The sequence below is a fragment of the Cajanus cajan genome, chromosome 4 (assembly GCF_000230855.2).
Source record: "Cajanus cajan strain Asha chromosome 4, NIPB_CcT2T_4, whole genome shotgun sequence".
Lineage (NCBI taxonomy): Eukaryota > Viridiplantae > Streptophyta > Magnoliopsida > Fabales > Fabaceae > Cajanus > Cajanus cajan.
This window is the reverse complement of record NC_138520.1, coordinates 1,932,271-1,946,123: the sequence shown is the minus strand read 5'-3', so window position 1 is coordinate 1,946,123 and position 13,853 is coordinate 1,932,271. Positions and strand designations below refer to the sequence as shown.

At 36.0% G+C, this 13,853-nt stretch overlaps 2 protein-coding genes across 6 annotated transcripts; both read left to right on the top strand.

Annotated features, from left to right (window-relative positions):
- The first annotated feature begins 311 nt into the window (after nucleotides 1–311).
- On the top strand, nucleotides 312–8,110 carry LOC109806560 (SWI/SNF complex subunit SWI3D). Of its 5 annotated transcripts, none has more exons than XM_020369023.3 (8): nucleotides 312–912; nucleotides 1,672–2,195; nucleotides 2,880–3,551; nucleotides 5,614–5,840; nucleotides 5,940–6,718; nucleotides 6,847–7,040; nucleotides 7,126–7,567; nucleotides 7,800–8,110. In XM_020369023.3, exons 1-7 carry the CDS (start codon nucleotides 489–491, stop codon nucleotides 7,495–7,497), a joined length of 3,192 nt encoding a protein of 1,063 aa, XP_020224612.1. In that variant the 5' UTR covers nucleotides 312–488; the 3' UTR covers nucleotides 7,498–7,567; nucleotides 7,800–8,110. The 5 variants fall into 5 exon arrangements, with proteins under 5 accessions (XP_020224612.1, XP_020224605.1, XP_020224620.1 ...); XM_020369016.3 differs by having other exon boundaries at nucleotides 6,844–7,040; nucleotides 7,126–7,500; XM_020369031.3 differs by having other exon boundaries at nucleotides 314–912; nucleotides 5,677–5,840; nucleotides 6,844–7,040.
- A 1,252-nt stretch (nucleotides 8,111–9,362) lies between these two features.
- LOC109814553 (proline-rich receptor-like protein kinase PERK5) lies at nucleotides 9,363–12,977 on the top strand. Its single transcript, XM_020379011.3, has 9 exons — nucleotides 9,363–9,710; nucleotides 9,805–10,318; nucleotides 10,447–10,956; nucleotides 11,112–11,198; nucleotides 11,315–11,385; nucleotides 11,470–11,546; nucleotides 11,653–11,797; nucleotides 11,930–12,091; nucleotides 12,234–12,977. Exons 2-9 carry the CDS (start codon nucleotides 9,898–9,900, stop codon nucleotides 12,504–12,506), a joined length of 1,746 nt encoding a protein of 581 aa, XP_020234600.1. The 5' UTR covers nucleotides 9,363–9,710; nucleotides 9,805–9,897; the 3' UTR covers nucleotides 12,507–12,977.
- Nucleotides 12,978–13,853: the final 876 nt, after the last annotated feature.

Here is a 13,853-nt window from a genome sequence, read left to right as displayed (position 1 = left end):
ATTACTATATTATTTTGTATGATACGATTTATCATAGTTATAAAATTAGTTCATTATAGTAATGATCACTTCTTAAAACATGTTGATTTGCAAAATATAGTGACAATCATGATGTTTTCTTTCAGTATTCTATTGTGCACATCAACTAACTTCTTTGTTGAGGCAGTTCTTACTCATAAAAAAAATATACTTTTGAAAGAAATTGATGCAGAGTAATAATTATCTCCTGTGTGCAAGGACATAAATAGCCAGACTGAGTCAACCAATGAGGAAGAAGGGTGCAGCTTAATACGATACACCAGTGCCACACTTTGCACAAAACACTGTTAGTATTATTTTCCTTTCCGTTAACCACTACACTACCCAGAGCGATGAAGCACGAAAAGCGCGACTAAGATATTAGATATGGCGTCTCTGCAAGTCGTTGCAATTGGCGATGAATTAAGGTGACGTGTTTCCGCGGAAACGAAGCGCGTTTGCACTGAGCCATGGAGGAGAAGCGCGTTTTCCCGCCGTCCAACGCCGCCGATTCGCCGGCACCGGAACCGGCTTCCTCGAGGCGCCGCGCCGCAACTCAGAAGCGGAAAGCCAACGCTCTCAGCGCCTCGAATTCTTCGTCCACACCTTCCAAACGCATTTCTCGTGACAAGGCTTTGCCTCCGCACACTCCTCCTTTCCACAACGGTCCCTTGACTAGGGCTCGTCAAATCCCTGCCGCCACCGCGTCCGGTGGCGCTCCCGCTTCTGCCCCCGCCGCTGCGAAACAATCCGACCGCGCGCTGGATTCCGCGGCACTGACCGAGCAACTCAAGAAGCAGAGCGAGTGGGAGGCTCTTGTGGCTGCGGCTGAAGCTCAATTTGAAGCTGTTAGATCTCGTGATTCCAATGCTCACGTGGTTCCCACTCATTGCGGTGAGATTATGTGCCTATTCCGGAACCCTAATTTATTGGTACATGTGCAAATATACACGAGTTAATTGTTTTATTTTCTTATTTTTGTGTGCTATTTGTTCATTTGGTATTCTGCAAAGGTGTGTTTCCGCTGAACTTGTCTGAACTGGTGAATGATGCAGTTTTTTAAATTATGCTCCCTCTAGTAATTTAGAGTAGTATTTGCTAAAGAAAAAGGTTGATGTAGAGAATTCTGTGTTGTCGTTCTTAATTCTAAAATTTGCGGTACAATTGTTGATAATGTAACACCTTGCTGTAGATTTTAGGTTTCGTGATGAATTTCTTTTTTTCATATTGTTTTTCCAGCCTTAATAAAAATACCTGAAAGAACTTTGTGATTACAGACATAGTATTTGTATTTTTATTTGTTTTACCAGAACATTCTTAGCATTAAAAAGAGGACACCACAGTAATCATCATCCTTCAATAAAGTAGGGAATAGTAGGCGTACCAATTGTATTTGCTTTTGGGTTTTAGTTGTAATTTGTTGCAAGTACAGTGCTTCCATTGTCCAACATGTTAAGAATGCCAATATGAAAATGTTTGCAACTTAAGTGTCGAGTTGGATCTCTCTTAAATCTTGAAAGATGATTAAAAATTTGAAGTTGTTGGTTTACCAACTATACAATATTTAATTGTAGTAAGAAGATATGAATTTTAATCTCAAGGTCAATAAAATTATTCTTAAATTAACCATTTTGTATCTGCAATTAATTTCAGGTTGGTTTTCATGGACTAATATCCATCCAGTTGAGAAGCATTCATTGCCTTCTTTCTTTAATGGCAAAACTGTAAATCGGACTCCTGATAAATACATGGAGATAAGGAATTATATTATGAAGAGGTTTCATGCAAATCCGAATGTATTGATTGAATTGAAAGACTTGTCAGAGCTTAATGCTGGAGACTTGGATGCCAGGCAAGAGGTAATGGAGTTTCTGGATTACTGGGGTTTAATTAATTTCCACCCATTCCCTTCTATGGGTTCTGCTGCGGCCAGCACTAATGATGATGGAGTAGCAGAAAAGAATTCCTTGCTGGATAAATTGTATCACTTTGAAAGTCAGCCATTCCCACCTATTGTTCAGAACACTGGCCTAATGACTCCCGCAATGACCTCTGGCTTGTTACCAGACACCACAGTTGTTGGAGAGTTAGTGAAACAGGAGGGACCAGCAGTTGAGTACCACTGCAACTCTTGTTCTGGTGACTGTTCTCGCAAACGATACCATTGCCAGAAACAGGTTCTTGCCTATAATTTGGATGGTTTGTTGAATTGCATAGTCTTGTAGTATGTTGAAGACATCTAAGCTGGCTTAATAGTCAAGTGTTTATTTTTAAGTTTTGATTTAAAGTCTACAACTCAAAATTTGTTTCCCAATCCTGATAATCTTGTAAAAGTTGTAGATTATTTACATCTGTTGGTGTAGTTGTAGGTCCTTCATCATCAAGGGATTGAATTATTATTATATTTTGCTTTCAGGATTTTTATTCAGTAACTTCTGTACTTTTATAATTTCTCCATAATAGATGAACAAGAAACTGAATCAGTTTACAATAATATTTTCTGTATTGAATTAAATCTTACTAGTTTGTAGCATATGCAGAAGTTAGTTTTTTAAAGACTCCATCAATTTTGATAACTCAGAAAATCCACTGGCCTTTCCAAATACCACTTGACTTTCAAAAATAATGCATTAATCAAGAGAGGGTATTTGTCTGGTCATTGAATCTGTTGATTGATTTTGTTGGTTCAGTGGCTGTTTGTTTGTGTTGATTGATTTTGCTGTCTGTGTGTCATTTAGTTGGCAACAAACTGGTCATATATTTAACCATTTGTTAAAATATTGGCCATTGGTCATGTTTTGTTGGAAGGCTAGGGTTGTAATTATTTAATTTTCTACTCAGTTGTATGATGTGTCTGACAGGCAGACTTTGATCTATGTACCAATTGCTTCAGTAATAGAAAATTTGGCTCTAGCATGTCCTCTTTGGATTTTATACTCATGGAGCCAGCAGAAGTTCCAGGGATTAGTGGTGGAAAGTGGACTGATCAGGAGACCCTCTTGCTCCTTGAAGCCCTAGAACTTTATAAAGAAAACTGGAATGAAATTGCAGAACACGTTGCAACAAAATCAAAAGCTCAATGCATATTACACTTTGTTCAAATGCCAATTGAGGATGCCTTTGTTGATTGTGGTGATGATGTTGATGCAAGTTTCAAAGAAAATATAGATCCAGCTACTTCTAACAATGATTCATCTGTCCACAAAGATGCTTTACAATTTTATGAGAATAAGATTAGTGATAGCATTGAAGACCAAGTGCCAACTCTACAAAATGACTCTGCTAATGCCGATAATGTGAATAAAATGAAAGTTAATCATGAGACTACTCCAAAGCCAGGCAATGTTAATGATGTGAAAACTTGTGAACAAACTTCTAAATCAGAAGATGATGCTAAATTAAAATTTGGTCAGGAAGCAGGCAGTGACTCTGCTCTAAATGCTCTTGAGGAAGCATTTACATCTATCGGTTATTCTCCTGGCCCCAAAGGACCATCATCATTTTCTGAAGTGGGTAATCCTGTCATGGCACTGGTAAGTCTACGTGGGTTCTCTACCATCAGTACTTCTATATCTTTTTTTTATTTTTAAACACTCTTGGAGCATGACAACAAGTGTCTAAAGTTTATTTTTGAGTTTTATTTTTTTAAGAAAAATGGATGGTTTGAAATCTATGAAGCTCAAATACTTCAAAAATGCAAAAGTATTGGTGTTTAACTTATATCCAATACTGATACCCTTCCAATGCATCCTAATATGTATACAAAAAAGTATCCATTATTTTTTTAAAAAGAATTGTTTGATATGTCTCCAATACTCCATGGATACAGGTTAAGACACAGTTCTGTAATTAATGAACTTATTAATTGTTAAAAGGAACCTGATAGTGTATATTCTTAAAAAAGGTCATCTCGCTTTCAAATGATGAGTTAGGGCTTGTCATTGTCAGATTCTATCTCCCAAACAACAATGTTGATATTAGGATAGGACTGATAATGTATTTTGTGACATTCTGACTTGGGCAGGAAGATTTCAAATTGTATTCTTTGTGACATGTTTATGTTGGAATGCTGTCTTAATTAGTCACCCCCGCATTAATTGCCACGCTCCAAGTCTACAACCGTAGACATGAGAGGGGGGGGGGGTGTTGGATAGCCACCTTAATTGTGGCCTCTTTGGGCTTTTTACATTTTAGTTTAAGGGGTGTGTTTAGTACAACATCACCCAAAGATATGACCTTAAGTAGTGCTTTAATTATTGATATGTTTATGCATTCATGAGCAATTAGTAATGTGAATGTCTCTACAAATATTGTGCATTTATGGGTTGTTTGTGTGTCGTATTGCGCATTTCTATTGTGTTAATGTATCGTAGCCGAAACTACTCACAAGAGACTGGGGGCAACTGCCCCCACTGACTTCTTATCAATACATACTTATAATTACAATTATTCTTATAATTTAAAATGCCATAATTAATTTAATTATAAATATTGCTCCTGCTAATTTATTTTAGTTCCATTATTTTCATTCTCTCAAATAGATATTCTTGGGTTAGCCTAGTGGTTGGGTGGGAAGGGATTGGGGTAGTTAGAAACATGAGGACTTAGGTTCAATCCTCATTGCGACCATCTTTGTAATCTTTCCTATCTTTACCAAAAAAAAAAAATAGATATTCTTAATATTATAGTTCTCTCTCTCTCTCTCTCTCTTTTTTAATGTGAATTTTACACATTATTTTTGCAACTAAATAAAAAAAATTCTCTCAATTATGTCAAGTTATATTATTTTTATCTTTATGTGTATAAATGAATTTTTTAATTGTCTAGCCTTTCAGTATGCTATATTTTATCTCTATTTTTTAATTTAATTTTAATAGTTTTATTTAAGAAATTATCAATAATTAAAAATAATTTTATATCAAATCTTAAATTATTAATTATAAATTCAAATTTTAGTTTATATATTTAAATATATTTATTTATTATGAATTTTGATTATAATATCATTTAAAAATAAAAAATGTTTTTAAAATTTTAATTATATACAAGTAATTTTTTATCATGTATAATGTATAACAAATACTAATTTGTGTAAATAAATATTGCTTCCACAACTTAAAATTTATGGATCCAGTCATATAGCCGTGTTGCATCTTGAATTTTTAAAAATTTCTCTTATATGTATTTTATTACATAATGTGTTCCAGCTTCCTTGTTTGAAATGAATTTATTCTAAACTGACATTTGAGACACTCTTGTACTTGATGATGGTTTTCTGGTTTTGAAGGTCACGTTCTAGAGAAAATTTCACTATTGATTATGATTAAATGGGGGCATGCTTGTCATCAACCATATTAACGATGGCAATGTTTCTTCAGAAATCTTAAACTATTTATCAAGTTTTGCTGTAACAGCATCGTGCTATTCCCTCCCTGAACAGCTGACCCTCCTATTTGTGTGCTTCATTATGCAGGTTGCTCATAGATGACAAACTTTTCAGTATTGCTAGTTTTTATTATGCTTTTAAATTATCTTGTTCATTACTTAATCATGTAAAATTTGCCCTCCTTTCAATTCTTGTGTCATTTTGTGTAGTCTCCCATTTTTTCCGCCATATGCAATCACTCTAGTGGATTAGCATCACATTTCTTTCTACAGACAGTTTTCCTTGCACGCTTGGTGGGTTCTGATATGGCTGTAGCTTCAGCTCATAGCTCCTTAAAGTCCATGTCTGTTAATTCTCCTGGCACTGTGCTTTCTGCAAGGCATTGCTTTCTTCTGGAAAATCCACTCGATGATAAGGAACCAACTATATCTGAGAGGTATGGAATGATATTATGTTAAGATTTTGCATTTTTGACAATTACATAATTTGTACAATTGTTGATGAACTTTTGATGTTGTGTCTGCATGGATCATAGGGATTCTATGAGAGAGGGAAACGAGGATGACAGAAAACCGGAAAAATTAATGTTAGATGATAATGCTTTATCAAATGATCACAATGACAAGAAACATAAAGATAATGCTTTAGAAGTTAACCGACAGTTGGGTTCTCAAGATGATGGTGTATTGGATAAATCAATTGTTTTAAAGGAGCAAGCAATGATTGATCATGAGGAGGTTGCACATAATAATTGTAAGGATCCTGGCAATTTAAAGTTTCCCAGTGATTTAGCATCAAGTAATGGGCATGATTCAAATGGTTCTACACTCAAGGATAAAGTTTCACCCAGTTCCAATTTAAGAGAGGGAACTTCACTCACAGAGAGTTGCCAGCCAATGGAAGAACTAAAGGATGGACACGTGTCTAATGCTCCTCCTGCAGAAAATAAACTTCAACAGTCAATTAAATCCAATCTATCTGAAACGCATCTACAGCCTGTAGAGACACCAAAAGATGTTGACGCTGTGTCTGATTTTATGCCCTCAGATAAGAGCAAGTCTAAAAAACTGCTATGTACCAATCCAGTTGTCGAGTCTCTTGATCCAACAATTTCAGAAAAGGATGTTGATTTGATTTCTAATTCCTTGCCACTGGAGAAGAACGGATCTCAGTCACAAGTTACATCAATTTCATCCCAACACACTGTGGCAGAAAAGGATGTAGATATGATGTCTTCTTCTATGCCTTTGGATAAGAATGAACTTCCACATCGAGTTAAATCAAATTCTGGGGCTGAAAATGGTTATAGCTCAGGTATTCCCCCCCTCCCCCCCTTCTCTCTCTCTACCACACACGGGCACACACACACAAGAAATGCAATTATTCTTGAAAAGTGTATTAAAGGACATAATGGAGCAATGAATGAAATCCTAATCCAGTAGCAGGTGGAGATCGCACTGAAAATGGCACAAAAGTGAAAGATGATGGTAAGAAGGAAAAACATGATAACAGTTTTGAGAAATTAAAAAAGGCTGCAGTTTCTACACTTGCTGCGGCAGTTGTAAAGGCAAAAATTCTAGCTGAACAGGAAGAAGATCAAATTAGACAACTTGCTTCTTTGTTGATAGAAAAGCAGGTAACTGAATGGCCCGGAAAAGCTGTGTATTGTAGTTGTATATTCTATTCCTTTGTCTTTGTTGGTAAATTCCTTCAACTTGCAGTTGCATAAATTGGAGACCAAGTTGGCTTTTTTCCATGATATGGAGAATGTTGTGATGAGGGTAAGAGAGTATTTGGTCCAGTCAAGGCAGAAGCTTTACCATGAGCGGGCTTTGATAATTGCATCCCGGCTTGGTTTACCTGCTTCCTCATCTAAAGGTGTACCGCCGAACTTACCAATCAATAGAAGTGCTATGAATTTGGCAAATTCAGTCCCAAAACCTCAAATCATCATGAATCCCCAAAGGCCACCAATTTCAGGGCCTGTGGGCACTATAGCTGCTATTCCAAACCATTTAGCATCTGCAGCAACTGTGGGAAATTCAGCTCAGCCATCCAGCCAGGAAAGCCTTTCTTCTGTTGGGATAAAGTAAAGAGTATGTATATATTTATATAAGGTTCACGGATTCTTACTTAATGATAGCCTGCCATCCCCTTGACAACGTGAGTATGCATGTTGATTTTTGTATACTCTGTTACTTGAAGTCATTTTAGTATGTCAGTAAGAGGTCATTAGATAAATAAATAATTATTTTTATTTTTACAATCAGAATTTATTTTTATGATCAAATCGGATGACTTTTTGCTTAAAAATCAAACCAAACCAATGACCAACCCTAATCCTAACATCTATGTTAGTTCTTGTTTTATTAACCTATGGTTATATTTGATTCAGTCTCGAGTTGACAACAAGGGGCATTCAGTTACCTGAATCATGCATTGTGAGGTCATGTTTATCCCAATACAAGGAGGAGCTGCAGATGGGGAAATGAAATATACATATATTAGACTTCGGAGTTGTAGAGCTATTCGATTTCTTAAATTTTGAGGTGTTTAGCTTGAGCAAGCGGATAGTTACGCAATATTTGCGCCTACAATCCTGTACTTCAATGCTATTCACTGCTACATTCTTGCAAGGTGTATACTGACGTTGGAATGAATTTATAAAGAATATAGCTGTCTGGCGATGCTCGAGATAACTTTCTATTGGATGGCTACTGTTTCCCCCTTCCATTTCCATCTTTTTGTGTGTAGTTTTCGCTGCTAATTATTTAACAAGTCTTTAACTATATGGGGTATTCAACAGCTGAGCTCCTTGTCGCCTTTACATCTGATTTCACTTTATAGTACGGATTTTGGTCGACTACCCTCTAAAGTGAGGAAACACACCAATCTCCTTTTGTTAATTTTACCCGATATTTTTGATGGTTTGAAACATAGTAAGATGAGAGTCTTTGTAAACCATGCCATACGATTCACTGATAATGACATTGAAATGGACAGATTCCTACAGTGGTTGGAATTTTAGAAACCCTCTTTTGGCACCCCATTTGGAAAACCTATGGTTGACGGTGAGCGTTAGTCTCAAGCTTAGATTATTTTATATTTTGTAAGTGGTACTTATATTTAATTTTTATTCTATTATATTGTTTCTTTGTTAGGTATGGAGTATGGAACTTTGGTGCTCAATTGTGTCATGATATCTCGTTTTATTAAGGATGGAAAAACTATTAAACTTTTAATAAGAATTCAGGAGGAGCATACCGATTTTTGGGAGAAAACTAATGAATGAAACGAAAATCTGAGGACGATAATTTTCAACCGAAGGCATTGTACGGACAAGCAGTTCCAAAACAGAGAGGTGTTGCGTTTCAAATTGGTCCCAAAGACGAAGCACTCTGAATATTTTTTTTTAGGTTTAATTATTTTTTAGCTCTTATTATTTTATAAACTTTATGATTCGGTCTTTATAGTTGCCATTTTTTTTCTTTCGTCTATTTTTATATAAACTAAAAAAATATAATTATAGTGATTAAAAGAGAAAGTTTAAAAAATTATTAGGACTTAAAGAAAAAATTTATACGACTATAAAAACTAAAGAAAAAAAATGATATATATATATATATATAAAGAATAAGATAAAAATATTTTAATTATAGAAATTAAAAAGAAATTTATAAAATTAGAAAAATAAAAATAACTAAATCATACTTTTATTATTAATAATTAATATTTAAAAATAAAGTATGGGGTACACATGGCTCAACCTAAAATAAACAGAATACAAAAATGAATTAGTATACATTTTTATTTAAATTATTTATTTTATTTTGTAGCAGTAATAACCTATTTTCTTCTCATTTTACCTTTTTAATCATTTTTTAGCTAATCATACACGCAGCTGTAATAACTACTTATTATTTATATAATTTTTATATTTATCTTTTTTTCCTACTAGTTTGACAAAAAATATTAGTTCAAGGATGAACTTCAGCCAGCACGTACGTGCATCATGCCAGACAAGTACGACGTTGAGCCATTGTGAGTTTTGCAACTTGTCATTTTGAATTGGTTGCGAGAAACAGAATCCAGAACATGGACAACGCGCGATTATTTATGAAAAGGTTGTAAAGTTTTTGGTTTAATTGTAAGTCTATAAGTAGATAAGAGCATGAGTAGTTAAAAATAGGAATAAGCAGTGGAAGTATTGCGCTGCATTGTAGGAGGTGACACGAATTCTCGGTTCCCTATTAGCATGCATTGTTCATCATTTTCTTTTGAGAATCCTCCTGTCCTTTGCTCTCAGGTAACATGCTCTTCTCTCCCTTCCAACACGCCATGCCATTGCCATTGCCATTGCCATATACCTTCACAATCATGCATGTATTTGTTTGTTGCAGGTTTGTCACGTATCAGAATTATTCGAGGGAGCGGGTCAGGCTTCTCCGGGTCCTTAACTTTCATTTGTTGGAGAAGGAAAAGAAGACATCCAAATGGCTTCAGATTCCGATAAGGATTCCCCAACACCACCTCCACCCAATTCATCTTCTTCGCATTCCCCTCCTCCACCCCCACCCCCTCCTCCATCGTCGCCTCCGCCGCCCAGCGGTGACAAGAAGTCTCCTCCACCGCCTCCGGAGAAGGAGTCAGGAAGCCACCACCCCCCGCCGCCCCCACACAACCGTGAGTTTTCTTCTCCTCCGCCTCCACACCACCGGTTGTCTCCACCCAAGTCACACACGCATGCATCCGGAGAGAGTGGAGGTGGAGGCCATTCATCGAACTTACCATTTATAATAGGAGTTGTAGCTGGAGTTGGGATTTTGCTCCTCCTCCTTTTCATCATCATCTTTTCGTGTTCAAGAAGGAAGAAGAGACCTCAGACTTCCGTTTACTACGCCAATCAACCCGCCGGTGAGTATGCAATGCAATGCCATATATATACACTTTTATTAACGATTCAAAATATAAAAAATGATTTTTGTACACCTAAAATGTTACATCATATCATATGATATTGATAGCACTACACTTACATGCAGATGATGGGTATTATAAACGTCCTGCAGCAGGAGGAGGTCCAAACCAGTATGGGGGGGTGAATAAGGGTGAGCACGTTCTTAACATTCCTCCGCCACCAGGAGCAGGTTGGGGAGCAGCACGAATCAGTAGTGACGTGAGCAACTCCAGTTACTCAGGTCCTGTGCTGCCACCCCCACACCCCACACTGGCACTTGGATTCAACCAAAGCTCCTTCACTTACGACGAGCTCTCTGCTGCCACCGCTGGCTTCTCCCAACGCAACCTCCTCGGCCAGGGTGGCTTCGGATATGTCCACAAAGGCTTTCTCCCCAATGGCAAGGAAATTGCTGTCAAGAGCCTCAAATCCACCGGAGGCCAAGGAGACAGAGAGTTCCAAGCTGAGGTTGACATTATCAGCCGTGTCCACCATCGCCACCTCGTCTCACTTGTCGGCTATTGCTTGTCTGAAGCCAAAAAGCTTCTCGTCTATGAGTTTGTGCCTAACAAGACCCTTGAATACCACCTTCATGGTTTCTACACTTTATCTCATTTTCCTTTCTTAATTTCTTTTACTACAAGTGATTTTGAAGAAATTTATTTAAACTCACTGTATATATACAAATTAAATTATTTAGTCCTCTTCTTAGTTACTAGAAACTTAATCAGTTACTATTTGTCTTTTCAGGAAAGGGTCGACCTGTCATGGATTGGGGTACCAGGCTCAAAATTGCGATTGGATCCGCCAAAGGACTTGCTTATTTACACGAGGATTGTAAGTCATATAAACAGGCTTATCTTCTCATAAATAATCAGTACGAAAATTTTTTTTCGTTAGTTGATTAGCGATGAAATCAACGTTAATAACTTGTGATCTCGAACATTAACTAGGTCACCCTCGTATCATTCACCGAGACATAAAGGGTGCAAACATTCTACTTGAAAACAACTTCGATGCCAAAGTACGTATATCGGTCGAATTTCAAAATCTAAAATTGTCCCCTGATTCTTCTGGATACTTAATTAACAATATTGTATTCGTTCAGGTGGCAGATTTTGGGTTGGCAAAGTTTAGTCAGGACACCAACACTCATGTTTCTACTCGTGTAATGGGAACATTCGGGTAAGAAATTAAACTGTAAACAAACCTATATATGAATGTTTATTACAATTTTGAAGCAATGAATGTGAATTTGGTGTAATGAGTTTGTTTATTTGAATTAATTCAGGTATATGGCTCCTGAGTATGCATCAAGTGGTAAGCTAACTGACAAATCTGACGTCTTCTCCTTCGGTATTATGCTTTTGGAGCTCATAACAGGTCGTCGGCCGGTGGATCACACCGGGGAAGATGAAGATACTTTGGTTGACTGGGTAAGTATACCAATTCCCCCACAAATTTAGAAAAAGAAAATTCACGTTTCAAACATTAATTCTTTCAGTTTATGAATGTTTCCCCCTCAAATAACTAATTAATGTTTACTTGTTCTATATGCACATGAACAGGCTAGACCACTTTGTACAAAGGCAATGGAAAATGGAAGTTTTGAAGGACTAGTGGATCCACGTTTAGAGGGTAAATATAACAAGTTCCAAATGGCTTCTATGGTGTCTTGTGCTGCTGCTTGCATTAGGCACTCAGCAAAGAGTCGCCCAAGAATGAGTCAGGTAGCACTCTAGCACTAAAAATACCTCAAAACTGCATATAAGTTATGTCCCAAACCGTGCTGAATTAATTTTAAATTGTGTTGTTTAATTTGAATCATGAGTAATTTGTATGGTGATAAATTTGAATACAATGAATGAATAGATTGTACGAGTACTGGAGGGTGATGTGACAGTAGATGTCCTTAATCTAGATGGGGTGAAAGCTGGGCCAAATGCAGTCCGGAGCAGCACAAGCGGCGAGTATGATGGGGACTTATACGGTGCTAACATGATGAAGTACAGGAAGAAACCAGCAGCAGATAGCAGCATGGTTAGCAGTGAGTATGGTGCAACCAGTGAATATGGCCTTAACCCTTCCGTCTCAAGCAGTGACCAATCTACTGAATATGCCAACAAGCCATGGAGAAATTATTAAGTGTTATTAATTCTTTTCTATAAATTACAACACTTATTGAATACGGTTCGGTTGGGACCATGAAAATCTGGTAGCATAGAACTACCTAATAATTTCAGGTAAAGGAGGCTGGATGCACACACCTTGAGAAACCAGAACTTGCATTGCGTTGCATGTGACCAGGGATTAAGAAAGTAACAGCTGATCTCATCTAGCCAGACATTTTTAATCAAGACCATGGCTGTTGCTGCTTGTTATATCATTATAACAATGCAAGAGGGAATAAAGAAATTAAAGATACCATTCTTTTTATGACTTTTTGTGATTAATTCATTCATTAGAATAACTCCCATGATGCACATAGGTTGTGAATATTGATTGGACAGAGGAAGGAGAAAGCACGAGTTGTAACATTCATTTCTAACTAGAGGAAGTTCCTGTGTAAATCTTGTGCATAATAATAAAGATGAAAAGGTTGGAGGTGCGTGCATATATGTTTATATCAACAATCTTTATTGTCTCTATTGGTTCATTATCCAGAAGTATCTTTCATAAGCACGTTTCTTCGTTGAAAGTTACCATAACTAATTTATAAGTAATTGGAAAATCTTGAGGGTCATGCTTCGAGAGAATCGAGCATCTGATATTTTGTCAGGAGTAATACTTATTGTTCATATAGTTAGCATTTTTTTTTTTGAAAATTGAATATGAAATTATAAATACCTCACGCCATTTGTGTCAAAGTCATACATTTCTTTTTCAATCTATAACTTTTCCTTTTACCGACAAAACTCATCTATTCTATCGTGTGACCTTTATCAATACCTATTATAAAGGGGATATAAAAATGTGTAATCACTTTTGGTTTCTACTTTTAATGGATCATTATACCTTTCAAATATAAAAAAAATAAAAAGAAAACTTATATTTTCTTTGAATAAATACAAACAACCTTCTAATATTGTGTCTGTATATAATTATTAGAGGCACGAAGTGCCTCGACGCCTCTAGTATTAATAATTTTATTTCTCTAGTTTACATTACTGGATTATTATATGTATATTGTATCTATTGATTTTCCTTTATACATGTGTAGTATGATACATTTAATTACAAGAAAATGAAGATTTAAAATAATGTTGTTTACTAAAAGAAATTCAATCATTTATAACATAGTTAATGTATATTTATTTTTTTATAATATTTTAAACTTATTCTTAATATTATTATACTATATTTATTGTTTGAGATTTAGTTTATACAATCAATTAAATATAAGACCCTACTTTTGGGAATAAGGAAGTTATTTCATTTTTCACTCTATTAATTTATTTAATTTTGTTTGATATTTTTAATAAATAAAAAAAA